The sequence below is a fragment of the Dendrobates tinctorius genome, unplaced genomic scaffold (assembly GCF_039654945.1).
Source record: "Dendrobates tinctorius isolate UK_male_01 unplaced genomic scaffold, ASM3965494v1 ptg000107l, whole genome shotgun sequence".
Lineage (NCBI taxonomy): Eukaryota > Metazoa > Chordata > Amphibia > Anura > Dendrobatidae > Dendrobates > Dendrobates tinctorius.
In genome coordinates this window covers 24,319,695-24,335,546 of record NW_027361775.1, presented here as the reverse complement: position 1 = coordinate 24,335,546, position 15,852 = coordinate 24,319,695, and the positions used below count along the sequence as shown (strand labels likewise).

Below are 15,852 nucleotides of genomic sequence, written 5' to 3'. Positions count from 1 at the left end.
ACCCAGGTAGCCGCAAAGGAGGGGGCCAGAGCCGACCCTGCTGCCTCATACACTGAGCGGGCAAGCCCCTCTATGAGGCGATCAGTTGGGTCCTTAATAGAAGAACCGCTGGGTATCGACAATAGCGATCTTGATGCTAAACGTGACACCGGTGGGTCCACTACTGGCGACTCCACCCACCCTTTATGGAGTTCAGGAGGAAACGGATACTTTGCTTGCAGCGCCTTTTGCATTGCAAAGCGCTTATCCGGGTGTTCCCTATGTTTCTGGACTAGCTCCTCGAACTCCGGATGTGTGGCAAACCTTCTATGCGGACGCCTGGTTTTCTTGAAGGAGACCTTGTGACCTGAGGCCGTGGACACATCATCCTCGATCTCTAAAGTCTGGTTGACCGCCTCAATGAGGCTGTCCACCGAGTCCTGGTATCCCAGGCTTTCTGGATTCCAGGCTTCCTCCTCCTCCTCCTCGCCCTCGTCCTGATCGCTTCCTGAGCTTGGCGACAGGGAACGAGATGCCCTAAAAATCGCCGCCGACTCCCCAGAGGGCCCGGCCGACGGAGAACGAGCTCTCTTACCATGAGCTTGTCTGGTGCTGGAGCGGCCCCTAACGGACGAAGGGTCCTGAGACGTGGACGAGCTGTCTTCCGCTGGCAGACCACCATCCTTGACCCTGCCCGGGCCCCGAAGGGACTCAATTGCCTTCGTAAGGGACATCATAGAATGCGATAAAGACACTGCCCATTCTGGGGGGTCCTGACCCCTGGGCTCTGCAACAATGGGGGGCTCCTGGGCTCGCTCCGACTCACAGGCTTCGCAATATTTACCCGGCTGCGCTTTAGGCAGCCTGACCCCACAGGAAACGCAAACAGCGTATAGGAAAGAGTGAGCTTTCCCTTTGCCAGACATATTGCAGGGTAGGGTAGGAGGAGGAGGGTAACCCCTTCCTTGACAACCAGTGCGGCACTCGAAACGGGGTTGCACTCACCCACCGGTAACGTCCCACCTCTTCCACGGGTTGCTCTGGACGAGCTGCTTCATGTGCCGTTACTCGCCGGGGGCACTGCGGTGCACTTTGGAGAGAGGCGACGGGGCTTCCGACCGCACTCTGGCGAGGAAATGCGAGGAGGGGGAGGGGGGGCGGGAGCCTCCGGTCACTGTGCGCGCCCGCCGCGCTCCCCGGGCCGCCGGAAGTCAGTGGGCGGGGCTTCCGGCCCCCACCGGAAGCGGCGGGCGGGCTTCGCGCGGAACTCGCGGCCCTCCCCATACAGCGGGGACCGCGGCCGCCGGCGGAGCTTCAGCCGTACTCCGGCGGGGACCTGCGAGGAGGGGGAGGAGGGCGCGCGCTCCCCGGTCACTGCGCGCCTGCCGCGCCCCCCGGGCTGCCGGAAGTCAGTGGGCGGGGCTTCCGGCTACCACCGGAAGGGGCGGGCAGGCCTCGCGCGGCCTTGCGGATCTCCCCATACCGCGGGGACCGCGGCCGCCGGCGGGACTTCTGCCGCACTCCGCATGTGGCACTACTCACACCGGGTTCCACCGGGGAGAGAGTCGGGCCCCGTGTTGCCTTCGTAAGGGACATCCTTATCCGGATGTTCCCTAAGAGAAAGTAACCCCGTCGGGCGGGGGAACAGACAGCCCCGCGGCACATTCTGGAGGGTCCTGTTCCGGGGTGACCCTACCAACAAAGGTGAGCCTGGCCGCCGGGGGGGCTCTCTTGGGGTGCTCTCAACCCCATCCCTGGGCGGGGAGGGGGAGGCTACTGGGGGTGGATGCTTCGATCCCCTGGCTCACCTGCGCCTCCAACTGCACCCCTGGTGTCACTACCTAGGGGTGGAAGGGGCCAACCTCAAGAAAAGATTTCCTCCTCGCGTTGCAGGAGAGGAACAAAACGTGGAGTCCGTTGGGGATCGCCCATCGCTCACACGTGCTCGCCCGTTGTAGTTCATGGGGAAATCGAATCCTCTCATCAGGATGCGTTGCCCCTCTTTACAAAATAAAAAAGAAAAATGGTTGTCTGGGGAAAAGTCCCAGATGTGTCCCTCGGTGCGGGAGAGAAAACACGTGGAGGACTACTCACACGTGGTCGCCCGTTGATGATTTGGGGAGATCGGACCCTCTCTATAGGATCCGTCGCCCCTGTCTTATCTTCAAAGAAAGGAAAAAAAAAAAAAAAACTAGTCTGGAGCTCCAGACTGCGTGTGCCTCCATCAGACACTAAGCAAAAAACTGAGTTACGCCCGGTCTGGGGGCGAGGGTGTATGCGGCGGAGGAGGAGCTAACTCTTTTTTTGTATACTTAGTGTCAGCCTCCAGACGGCAGAAGCACACACCCACAGTCTCTGTGTCCCCCAATGAGACGAAGGAGAAATTTAGACCGATCCCCAAAAAACACATCAGGAGTAGGGATCTTTGGTTCAGCAGCATGTGAATGAGCAAGGTAGGCAAAAATTCCCCGCACTTCCGCAGCGAGCTGCTCCACACGATCAGACAATTGCTTTATCTCCATTGAGAGAAAAAAAATTCCCCCTACGGCCTCAGAGATATAGAGGAAAAAATATACACACTTTTTTTTTTTTTTTTTACAATTCTTTCCTGCTATTCAGTACCCTAGGATCTGCGGTATGGCTGGTGATTCTGTTATGAATGAGTCACCATAGGAGGCAAAAACAGAAATACTTGCTAAGTCCAGAAAACCAGAGAAGTTGGCAGCTATCGGATTGCAGACCCCTGAACCTATCAACAACAACTAGCAGTAGCCGTAGGGGGTTCCTACGGTGCCCTAGACCCCTCGTTCACAGCCAGAGAACTAAATAGCCTAAAGACAGAAAGGGAAATCTAAACTGCCCCAGAGCAGACCCCAAAGCAAAAGGCAGCCCCCAACATATAATGACGGTGAAGCAAGATGAAGAACACTCACACAGATAGAAAGATAGGCTGAGCAAATGATGGGGCCCAAGCTAACTAAATAGGACAGGATAGAAAAGCTGCTGTCTGCAATCCGCCAAAACCCTATCAAAACAAGAGCCAACAGACTGATAGGGGAAAAAACCCTGAAGATGCTAGGCTTCAAAAAGACTATATCAGTACCAAGGTATTTTCTGAAGACAGAGCAAAAAGGAATACAGCTCACCCCAGCAGGGAATGGCAGAAATCCAGAAAAACAAGGCAAAACAAAACCAAAACACAAATGCAAAAAGCAGAGCAGAAAACTTAGCTTTTGAGGAGCAGGAATCAGACTGGTCTCCTAGAATCCCTCTGAGAAATCACCAGCAAGGCAGAAGGGCGTCGGCTGCCTTATATCCAGTCAGCAATTCCAGTCACCCAGTCATCATCATCCTGCTCAGGTGCTTGGTAATCAGCCTCACTACCTTCCTTCACCAGAAGAGGGAGTTCATCAGACCTCAATGGTGAAGGGGAAAATGAACTCACAACAATAGAGTCTGCCTATGGGAGGAGTGCTATATGGAAACCCATGGGGAGTGCATTATACTGTATTGAGGACTATCTGGTGTATTATGCTATATGGAGGCTATCTAGAGGGCCATCATACAGTGTGGAGATTACAGTAACGGGGCCATTATACAGTATTGGGGCCATTAAATAGTTTGGGGGATAATAAGGGGTCAGTATATATAGTGAGGGGTCATTATACTATGTATAAGCGAGGATCATACTGTGTATTGGGGAGTTGTACAGAGGGGAGACTCGGGACATTGGTAAATGTAAAGTGGGCACTTATTATAGGTAAACGCAGGTTACAGTGACTGTCAAAAGGGACACAGAGGGCATTATTACTTTCTAGGGGACAAAATGTGGGCACTGTTTTCTAGGGGACTTGCACCTAGCATTACTATATTCTAGAGGGTTGCTTTAGAATTTAGAGGGCACAGAGAACCACACAATAGATGCAGTAATAGGGACACATACGGCAGCAGTGACTCAGTATTGGGGTTATCAGTAGGATAAGGAGTTTGTTCAGGTTGGGAATAGTCCCATTGGGGACAGCACTAAAAATATGAGACATGAAACGTGTGTTTGTTGTATTCTCTGTAGCAGAGTCCTGGCTGGAATAAGCGGTCATGTCGGTCTGGGCCAGATGGAAAAGACGGGAAAAGTGAACAACTCCATCAGAAAAAACGTCAAGGGTAAGTTATTATCTGTGACTGTGCTGTGATCTCTTATATGTTCTATAGCACTGGTGTCTACCACTGATCATATGGTAGTAAGATCCATGTTGGTCTTTATATAGAGATTATTTTCAGCAGCAACGCGGTCATCATAGGGTGCGTCACCCAGTTGTAATCAAGGTTACCTGGTTAGAGGCCCACTCAAAAGCTTCTCCCCCATGAACCAAAACCCTAGCTACGCCTCTGGCTCAGCTACAGGGCCGGGGAACATCGCAGTTACCGGGGAGGCTCGGGGTCCCCATTTCTCTCCCATCTAATGTGCCAGATCATAGATATTTTCCAACGATGGGGGGCACTATAACCTTATTTCTCTGCGCCGTTAAAAAGCAGCGCTGAAGAATAAGTACCCTTAACTGCCGCCGTTAAAAGGAGTATTGGCGGTCATTAAGGGGTTAAAGAAAACCTGTCATAATGATCTTGCATGTTAAACTAAAGGTATGGACCTGAAGGCTCTATTATACTAATTTAATAAGTACATTCAGTGCAGAAATCCACAGTCGGATTGTTTTTAATTATCATTAGAAGTTTGGGTGTACCATTGACAGTATAACCCATACTTTTAGTTTCACATGCGTGATCCTCATGACAGGTTCTCTTTAGATGTCCACTAGTCTGACCGCTGGTCTAATACTCTGCAATACTTGTGAATTGCAGGGTGATAGGCTATATTCACATGCATCATTATTTTAATGCAAATATGAAGCTGCTGATTACAATACCAGTAAAAGCTATAAGTTGTCAGAAATCTCACATTGTTTTTTCCATGAGTGAATTTGATAACTGCAACATTTTTTAAATCTACAGCATGTCACTGCTTTCAGCATTTTTTGCAGCATTTTTTCATCATATATATAGGTTTTTTTTCTGGACATAAAAAATAGTTTTTTCAGGACATAAAAAAACTAATTTGCAAATGCTTGTGTGATTTCAGCCTTAGGGTATGTTTCCACGGTCAGGATTACATCAGGATTTGCTCAGGATTTGACGCAGGTAAAATCTGCACCAAATCTGCACCTGAGGTCACTGGCAGGTCACCGGCATTTTTGATGCATTTTTACATGCGTTTTTGATGCGTTTTTTTCATGCGGATTTGTATGCGTTTTTTGGAAGCTAAATAAAGATATATTATTTAACAAAAAAAAAAGATTTGTGATGTCATTTCTGGTCCAACCTCCCCTTTAACATTTGTCCAACCCACACTCCATTACACACAGAGATAGAAAGATAGATAAATATATATGAAAAAGGCACAGCAGAACCCCGTGAATGCCAAGACATATGATGTCAATGGAAATAACTTCCAAACGCTCTGTCCCTCAGCAAGATGTACTTACAAAAGTGAAGGTTCTTAGCGCATGATTTGGCCAATTCATGTATGCCTGTCAGCCGTGGCAAGGTGACACTTCTCTGACGGGTCTTGTCTAAACCCTTCCATATCCTACTGTATATGCCACTTTCTGGTTAAAAAACCTACTATAAAGGACAAACATGTCTCTCCTGGGCTGCAAGCCTCCAATTTGAATGGGCAAGTATAACTGGTTGTGAACACCTGCAGGGAGGAGTGCAAGTGTCAGAGCAGAGGGAGTCACACCCCCCAAAATAGCTATACAAAAAAACCTGACCAGCACCTCCTAAGTGTGAATAGGTGCAAGCTGCAGTGACTGCAAAACATATATGAAAAAGGCACAGCAGCACCCTGTGAATGCCAAGACATATGATGTCAATGGAAATAACTTCCAAATGCTCTGTCCCTCAGCAAGATGTACTTACGAAAGCAAAGGTTCTTAGCGCATGATTTGGCCAATTCATGTGTGCCGGTCAACCGCGGCAAGGTGACACTTCTCAAATTGCCCATTCAAATTGAAGGCGTGCAGCCCAGGAGAGACATGTTTGTGAATTATAGTAGGTTTTTTAACCAGAAAGTGGCATATACAGTAGGATATGGAAGGGTTTAGACGGGATCCGTCAGAGAAGTGTCACCTTGCCGCGGTTGACGGGCACACATGAATTGGACAAACCATGCGCTAAGAACCTTCGCTTTTGTAAGTACATCTTGCTGAGGGACAGAGCATTTGTAAGTTATTTCCATTGACATCATATGTCTTGGCATTCACAGGGTGTTGCTGTGCCTTTTTCATATATGTTTTGCAGTCACTGCAGCTTGCACCTATTCACACTTAGGAGATGCTGGTCAGGTTTTTTTGTACAGATAGTGTACAGATAGATAAATAGATATGGGATAGATAGATGATGGATAGATAGATAAATACAGTAGATAGATATGGGATAGATAGATAGATAGATAGATAGATAGATAGATAGATAGATAGATAGATAGATAGATAGACTCGTGCGCATTTCTCGCAAGTGTGACCCCGGCCTTAAACGCAATATTTGTTTAATTTAAAAAAAAAAAAAAAATGGAAGAAAAAGTTGCATGGACTCCCGCACAATTTTCAAGTCTAGAGTGGGAAAGCCGGCGACTGGGGGACGGTGTTTATAGCCTGGGAAGCGGGTAATACCCATGGATGCTCCCAGGCTATGAATATTAGCCCGCAGCTGTCTGCATAGTCTTTCCTGGCTATTAAAATAGGGGGGTCCCCCCAAAAAATGATATGGGGTCTCCCTATAATTAATAGCCAGAAAGGTTATGCAGAGAGCTGCAGGCTGATATTCATAGCCTAGGAAGGGGCATGAATATTGGACCCCACTATGGCTACAAACAGCAGCCTGCAGCCGCCCCAGAAATAGCGCATCTGTAAGATGCGCCAATTCCGGCGCTTAGCTTCTCTCTTCCCTCTGCCGTGTAGCGGTGGCATATGGGGTAATAAGGAGTAAATATCACCTTTGATTGTAAGGTGACATTAAGCCCGGTTAATAACGGAGAGGCGTCAATAAGACACCTATCCATTATTAATCCTATAATTAAAGGGTTAAAAAAAGACAGCAAGAAAAAAAGTATTTTAATGAAATAAAACACAACACAGTTTTGCCATTTTATTATACTCCTAATCCATGCGAAGCCATCGATCTCCTGAAAAAAAATAAATAACAAACCTACTGTATACCTCCTGTCCGACCTATTCCTTAATAATGAGTGTCCCACAATGAGTCCAGCTCTGCTACATCTGGATGCACGACATCCGAATATAGCAGAGTTTGTAGATGGTCACCTACACTCTAGTTCTCGCGGTCAGCTGACCGTGAGAACTAGCCTAGTGACTGGAGATAACCCCCGGTCACGTGCATGGCAGTTCTCACGATAAGCCCAGTTATCACGAGAACTGCAGTGAAAGGGGAATACCGGCGGCAGGAAAGGTAAGAACGTCATTTTATTAGTAGACATGCGTAGTAAGCTGCAGTTACTACGCACGTGACTAATTAGATGCGGTTTTACTGCATCTAATGATTATCTATGGGAAATTTATGGTGCGGCGACAGAGCATCGCCGCATCGTAAACAGACATGCTGCGTTCTGAAAAGACGCGCCACATGTCCATTTACGCGGGTCTGCCGCCTGTGTATTTTAACGCATAGTGGAGACAGGATTTCATGAAATCCCCTCCACTATGCTGTAACATCTGGACACTGCGGGTTTGACGCTGCGGCTGTACGCAGCGTCAATCCCGCAGCGTTTCCTGATCGTGGAAACATGCCCTTAGACTGACAGGAGGCATAGCAGGTCTTGCTTATCTTGCCTATGGCAGTACCATACAGACAACCATAGCTGTGTAATACTTGGCCATTACTTGGCCCTGGGGGTCATCACTGCAGCCATCGGCATCGCATGATCATAATTGTGGCGTGTTAATGAGGACAAAGAGCATGCCACCAACCTTAAATAAGCAGATACATACAACTGTTGCTATGAACAGTGACATCAGGGGTTAAAGGGCCATGACTGGTGTTAGCACAGATCACAGCTGTTGCAGCAGGGTGTTACCTTGAATATCTAGTTGACACCCACTGATGATTTTGGCACAGTTTGTGGGAATGTACTGCTGTGAGAAGGGATTAAAGATTAAGCCAAATACCTGTGTATACAATATGCACATTTAAATGATAATTTAATCATTGTGATGCAACATTCTTCATTTTTAAATTTACATTTGAAAACTTAAAGGAGTATACCCATGTGCAAGATCATATATCTCATTTTGTTGTAGGTGCAATAATAACAATATTAGCAAATACCATGGATACCTAAGCTACTGCAATGCCCTACACGAGTTAAGCAAAATAGCGAATCATGTGAACTGTACTACATTTCTAATTGGAGGTATTTGCTAAGATTATTATAACATCTGATACATAGTAGGATAAGATCTTGGAGATGGAAAAATCCCTTTAAGTTTTGCAGTACATATTAGAACCTTCTATCATCTGGACACTTAAACTCACCTAATGGGACAAAACAATATGTAAAAATAATAAAAGAAAATGTTTTTTTTAAATTATAAATGGAAAATATGTAAAATGTGGAATTGCCTATTTTTATGACCATGAAAAAATGTTTTTAATTAATAAAAGTCTGTTCATTGAAAAGATAAAATGAATCAACCCATACTGTAGATGACATAAAGAGTAAAAAACAAAATCAAAACACTAAGTCGTTCGCTACACTCCCCTAAAGTAATGAAATAAAAAAATGTTCAAAATAATATTGTATGTACCCCAAATTGGTATTAATAAAGCCGCCCACTAACACTGCAAAAAAGTAAGCCCTCACAGAGCTCTATTGATGGAGAAATAAAACTTTACGGGACTCAAGAATTAGAAAAAAAATTCAGAATTCATAGAAATACATGCAGCTGAACGCTCTGGTCCCGAGTGGCGGCGACAATGACCGTGATTGAGATGCGAGACTCATGCAAGTTTCTCGCAAGTGTGACCCTGGCCTAAAGATGCAGCTGTAGGTAGGATGCAAGTTGTCTCATAATTGTATGTCAATTGGGAGGAATTGGACCTCTTCAATAGAAAGCACCAACCACTGAAAAGATAAATTAGATTTTCAGATCTATTTGGATTAAGTCCTTAACAACATCTGATATACTATGTACATCACATGCCAGGCTCTGCTTTATCGACAGATGATGGCTAACATCTTTCTTTACCAGCCGTGGGAGGTGCAAAGCTCCATCTACGGCTGTTAACCTTTTAAAAGCCGCTGTCACAGATTTACATTTATAGCTGGCCAGCAGGGGGAATGCTATTGTAACCGCTCATTGGCACTTCCAATGGGTTGTTGTGACAGCCATGGGTATGCTGAAGACCCCTTTGCCTGTCATTGCAATACTCCTGTGAAAGCCAGACCATGGCTAGCGTTTATAGGAGACTTGTGATTTTTACTATATACAGCAAAGCTTTGTCATTGTTTTGCATATAGCACAAGCGATCAGACGATCGCAAGTTCAAGTCACCTAAGGATACTGGCACAGTGAACAGTAAAAAAAAAAAGTTTGTAAAAATATTATAAAAGTCATCACCCTCTTTTCCTCCGTTAAAAAGTAATAAATAAAAACAAAAAAATGATATTAAAAAAAAATCAACATGCCAGAACTGCGTTTTTTCGACCGTAGCAATAATATAAAAAATGTTGTAACAGATGATCAAAACATTGTATCTACCCCAAATAATATAATTAAAAACATTGGCTTAGTGTGCAAAAAACAATCCCTTACTCAATTCCATATCCAGAAGACTGAAAGCATTATGGCTCTAGGAAAATGGTGTCACAAGCAAATTCTTTTCTTGACAAAATTCAGATTTTTTTTGCCACTTAAATAAATATAAAACTATGCATGTTCAGTATTCCCATAATCGTACTGATATGGAGAATCATATTGCAGGGTCAGCTTTATGGTAACACAAACGCTATAGATATCTATCTTCCCCGGCCAAAAAATAAAAAATTAATCAAAGAACGCAGAAAAAAATGAATTGCACTAATAAGATCCAACTATCTGACTTGCCACAAAAGAAAGACGGCATCCAATGAACAGCTGTATACTTAGCTTAGGGTTATGGTGCACAGCATTGAAAAAACATCCATAATCAGAAAAAATAGAAAAAAATGTGGCACTCACCCGTAAGCTATAATAAAATGCAGTCCTTTATTCAATCATACACAGTATATGGACACACTTCATGGGACAAACAGGTAAGGGAAGAAAGCTGTTTGCGTCAAGAGAAGAAGCGTCTCTTGATGCGAAACGATCATCGTACACTTCCCTCCCCACTGTCTTCCCTTACCTGTTTGTCCCATGAAGTGTGTCCCTATACCATGTATGGTTGAATAAAGGGCTGCATTTTACTATAGCTTATGGGTGAGTGCCGCGGTTTTTTCTATTTTTTTCTGAATAAAAAAATATTGAATTGCTGAATTGCACTTTTTTCTATTTTGCCACACTTGGATTTTTTTTCATGCTTTCCAAAACATCTCATACTGAAATGGATGGTATCACTCAAATCAACAACTCATCCCACAATAATAAAAAAAAAAGCCCTCATATGGCTACCATGGTGGAAAAATACTACATTTATGGTTCTTGAAAAATATGGAGGAAAAAACAAAAATGCAAAAACTAAACATCACCCTGTCTTTAAGTGGTAAAAAAATGGTGAATCTATCACAAGACATAAAAACAGATCAGGCATAATTATTAAGTAGATATTTAACTTGATGAGGCAGGTATCATTACTTTGAAAATCTGTCAGAATGGCTGCATAATCCTTTTTGAAAGTTTGTAGTGTATCTATAGATTCAAGGGAAAATGTCTGTTTCTGACACTCTGTCTCTCTTGCTTCTCTGTCTTCATTGAATTACTGTATTTAAACTGTATTTCAGTCATCAAATGCCTCAGTGCAATGTAAATCTGTATTCAGTGAAGATGGATTTGCCAGTAAATCGAGAGTGAATGATTACTCTAGGAGGAAACAAACTTATCTAATAACATACAGTATATTCATATTCTCACTTGTACAATTGAAAATAAAAATAAAACAATTTACTTTTTAAACTCAATCTCTGCCAAACTAGCTAGATTGACAGCTGATTGTCCCTCCTTCCTGCAGCTGAACTCTCACACTGCTCAGTACAAGGTGCAGTTGTGAATCAGTCTAGGTGGGCGGAGCTAGAATACACAGATTTGTCAGTGCTCTCAATCTTTAGAATGCGCATTTTAATATTAGGATTTTACAGCCATATTGACATGGATTTAAAAAAAAAAAAGTAACACCAGCCTTATCAGATCTAACATCTTAATTTATTGTTTTCAGTCTGCAAATTGCCTCTTCATAGAGGAAGAGAACTTGAACTCTATAGCGCCACCTGTTGGTAGTAGCGATCCAACAAGTCACAATCAACCCTTTAACGAATCTTGTAATATGACTTAGGATAAAAGCCAAATAAGAATCTCAATTTGCAGACACGGTGTTTCGGGCTATTGGCCCTCGTCAGTGCCAAGTATGAGAACTGATTTGGCTAGGTGAGAGGCTCTGGACTGAGGTCTAAGGGGTAAAGTTTCTCCTTGTGGAGTGGAGAGTGACATACCAGCTCTGGCTTGTCAAGGTAAGGAGTCTTATTCGCCGTGCAATGCTCCTCTGGGAAAATAATATGCAAATTGCCTCTTCAGAGAGGAAGAGGACTTGAACTCTATAGCGCCACCTGTTGGTAGTAGCGATCCTACAAGTCTCAATCAACCCTTAACGAGTCTTGTAATATGACTTAGGATAAAAGCCAAATCAGAATCTCAATTTGCAGACACGGTGTTTCGGGCTATTGGCCCTCGTCAGTGCAAAGTATGTTTTCAGTTTGTAAGTTTAAAATCCTCTTAAAGGTGGGAATTGCCCTAATTGGTAAAAATTGTGATTAAATTAATGCCATCTTTACTTTTTTCATTTTGAAAAAAAGGATACTTATAGGATAGAAAGTATTTCAAGCAATGACATATTTGGCTCATTCCACAAGTACCTTCATTAGAGTCCTATGATGAAGCTGAAATTTGATTGTGAAAAGATTTCCAATGAGAGGTAACGGAGTTGGTCCAGGGGGCAGTAAAGCAGCAGCTTGACGAAGTTTCATGAACTGAATACTGAACAAACCCAGTAGTAAAACCAGAAGTACCCAGATAACAGCCATCCTCTTGGTGTTAACAAATTGATATCTAAAACATGATGGAAAATATTTAAAGGTAACATAACATGAATGTATTACTGTTTAAAACTGCAAACTGGTCGTTGAAGAGTAATATTTATATGCCCATAGGTTTTCAGACATAGAAAACAATAAAAGCACCAATGCAGAGGTATTGGTGGGATACACTGAGACTCCTGTACATGCATCACATAGAATACACTAAGATGGCTGTCTATAATTTACATAGGATACATTGAGACCTTGCTGTATATACAGTATACTATACTTCATAGGATATACTGAAACTCTGCTGGAAAAATTTGCTCTGCTGGTGGATGGTAATAAATTTAGGCACAAAATAACATAATGTGTTTTATTTTTACTTTGTCACGTGTTTCGAAGTACCATAAGCCTTCTTCAAGGCCTAAAAACAATATGACAAATGGCAGGTTACAGCCATATATACTGTATACTGGTGAGATGTAAAAAAAAAGTGGAGCCAAAAGAAAGTCACATGATGTGTCAAAGTTCATTTTGGGCATTTCAGTATTACAAAAATAGATAAAAGAAGGAATAATAAAAGGTTAAACAAAAGTATCACTGCATATTACTCATAAAATAAAATGCATCAAAATTGGAAAAATACAGATATAAATGTATGTTTGTGTATGGAGGTTGTTTATTTTATTTCGGATAATTATCCAAGAAGTATCATTTCTCCTTGCGGAGATTGACATGCTAAGCATGCAAAGATGAGGAGACTTAAAGCCACAATGCTTCTCTGGGAAATATGCAAATTGTCTCTTCGGAGAGGAAGAGGACTAGAACTCTAGTGCCACCTATTGGAAGTAGCAATCCTAAAAGTCAATGTTGACCCTTTAACGAGCCTTGTCACATGACTTAGGATAAAAGCCAAACCAGAATCTTAATTTGCAGACACTGTGTTTCGGGGTACTGCCCCTCGTCAGTGCAAAGTGTGAGATCTGGTTTGGCTGTGTGAGATGCGTCTGACCGATATCCAAGAAGCCAGGCATCTTTTTTGTTGGCTTGGTTTATTGTGGCGTCTGTCCCTGTGTGTTGCATACTATAGTGCAGGTGCAGCCCGCCGGATAACACTATGGGCATCATTAATAGGCTGCAAGCCAGACACTTGCATCATCATTTCTTTAATCTTTTTTGCAATACTAAAATGCCCCAGATGAACGTAGACACTTTTTTTTTTTAATCTCCCCAATATACGGCTGTTACCTGCCATTTGTCATATGGTTTTTCCGTCCTGAAGAAGTACGGTACTATAAAATGTGTCGCAAAATAAAAAAAACGCACATTATCTTAGTGTTTGCTTGGATTTATTACCATCCACCAGCAGAGCAGATTTTTCTACTTTTTAGTTTCCATACAATTCTACTTGATTCCTGGACCCGTGGACCTGCTGCTTCATAACCTTTATTTGTTTTATTCATTGTAACCGGATAAGAACCTATTGCGCTTTTCTCTCTTAGGGCTCGCTCCCACTTGCGATTAAATTGGACATATGCAATCCGAATAAACACTTGTTCCAATGTAATCCTATTGTTCTGTTCTCTATTGCACTTATTTTTTCTTGCTCTGATCAGATCGCGATCGGGCAGTAAAAAAAAATGCGGCATGCTGTGATCAAATGCTGAATTTGGATTGCACACATCCATATAAGTTTATGGGTGCGTGTGAAACATCTCATCACACTCGGATATCACCCGAATGCATTGCGATTCCCTCCGACGCGGGTAGAGATGGAGAAATGTCATTAGCATAGAGTCATTGGATGTGAGTCACTGGTGGGACCCCGACCTTACATAGTATACACACATCACATAGGATACAATGAGACTGCTGTATACATCATAAAAAATTCACTGAAATTGTTGTATACATCATATAGGAGTGAGACTCTGCTGTATATACATCACATACAATGCACTGAGACTGCTGTATACACATAACTAGGATAAACTGAGATTGCTTTATATATATACTGCTCAAAAAAATAAAGGGAATACTAAAATACCATATCCTAGATACCAGTGAATGAAATATTCCAGTTGCAAATTTTTATTCATTACATACCCCTTTATCGGGGTTGTCTGTTTCATTTGCACAACAGCAGGAAAAATCGATTCACAATTGAGGTTGCTTCAGATTAATTTCACAGAAGTGGAGTTCCCTTTATTTTTTTGAGCAGTATATATTCCATAGGATAAACCGAGACTGCTGTATATACAACACCTAGTATAATCTGAGATTGCTGTATATACATCATATAGGATTCACTGAGACTGCTGTATAAATATCACACAAAATACACTGAAACTCACCCAGATCCTTGAAATGGGGGAAAGTTACAAGCTGCAGTCTGATCAGTGCCCACAGGAGTCGATTCAGCTCAGATCCACTGTGACTGCAGAACTACAATAGCAGGGGCATAGATAACAAGTTCTTGCACAGCCTAAGGTGCTCCGTAGAGCCAAGTAGAGCACAAGTCTTGTGAAGCAATCCACAGCAGAACTTAGATGGGAATAGGTGCAGCAATGCCAAGTGTCATTTACATGAATCAACTATGCCAGTAATTGGGATCAGAAATATGCAAATAATGGCAAGTGTAAACAGGTCTTAAGTATGGCTTTATTCAACCTTAGTGACTAGAGCAGTGTGGCTGTGAATATAGCATCTCAGTGTTTGAATGAAAAAAGACAAACAAAACAATCCACTGGATACTGACAAACAAAAAAAAACACTTGCTTGTGCTAATCCAGCACAATTCTTTGCATTCTTCTCATGCCCTTTTTTTACTTTTGGCTCTGGAAAAATTGCAGTAAAAACTCAACAAAGATGTATGAATCAAGCCTTAATCTGCCACTCTGCAGCCGCTATTTGTCATTTACAGCTATACACTATTATTTTACAGTTATACTTTAAAGCAGTATCCCCTAACTGAGCCAAATTAATGTTTAGAACTGCTACAAGTATGATGCCTGCAATGTTCCCAACATAAGAGACATGTACCTCTGTAACATTTGTAGCAGTTCCAGATATCAATTTGGCATTTAAAGGGAATCTATCACCTCAGTTTTGGCCTATGAGATGCAGCCACCGCCATCATGGGGCTTATCTACAGCATTCTGTAAAGCTGTAGATAAGCCCCTGATGTAACCTGAAGGATAAGAAAAGCGAGTTAGATAATAGTCACCCGGGGGTCCAGTCCGGTCCAATGGGTGTCGCAGAGTACTGCAGTGCGCAGGCGCTGGGAAAGGTCAGAGCGGTCCGGCGCCTGCACACTGCAGTACTTTACTCTGCCCTCAACAGGGCAGATAAAGTATGCCTGCGCTGGAGCCGCAGCAGAAGTAAGAAAGAGAACGTCATCGCTAGAAGATGGGAGGCGCCAGACCGGACCATGACACCCACCGCACCGGACCACGCCCTTGGTGAGTATAATCTAACTTGCTTTTCTTACCTTTCAGGTTACATTGGGGGCTGTTGATAAGCCACTGATGGCG

General features: G+C 43.3%; 1 protein-coding gene across 2 annotated transcripts in view; it reads right to left on the bottom strand.

Moving 5' to 3' along the window:
* LOC141100657 (cytochrome P450 2J2-like) overlaps nt 1–14,877 on the bottom strand; it is a 170,120-nt gene extending 155,243 nt beyond the window's left edge. Inside the window, exons 1-2 of one of the 2 annotated variants that reach the window (XM_073589275.1) lie at nt 14,674–14,877; nt 12,155–12,347 (exon numbers count right to left, since the gene is read on the bottom strand). In XM_073589275.1, the coding sequence (XP_073445376.1) occupies nt 12,155–12,322 (168 nt within the window). In that variant the 5' untranslated portion in view covers nt 12,323–12,347; nt 14,674–14,877. The remainder of the gene's footprint in view (nt 1–12,154; nt 12,348–14,673) is intronic. The other variant, XM_073589274.1, reaches the window with a different exon arrangement.
* Between the last annotated feature and the right edge of the window lie 975 nt (nt 14,878–15,852).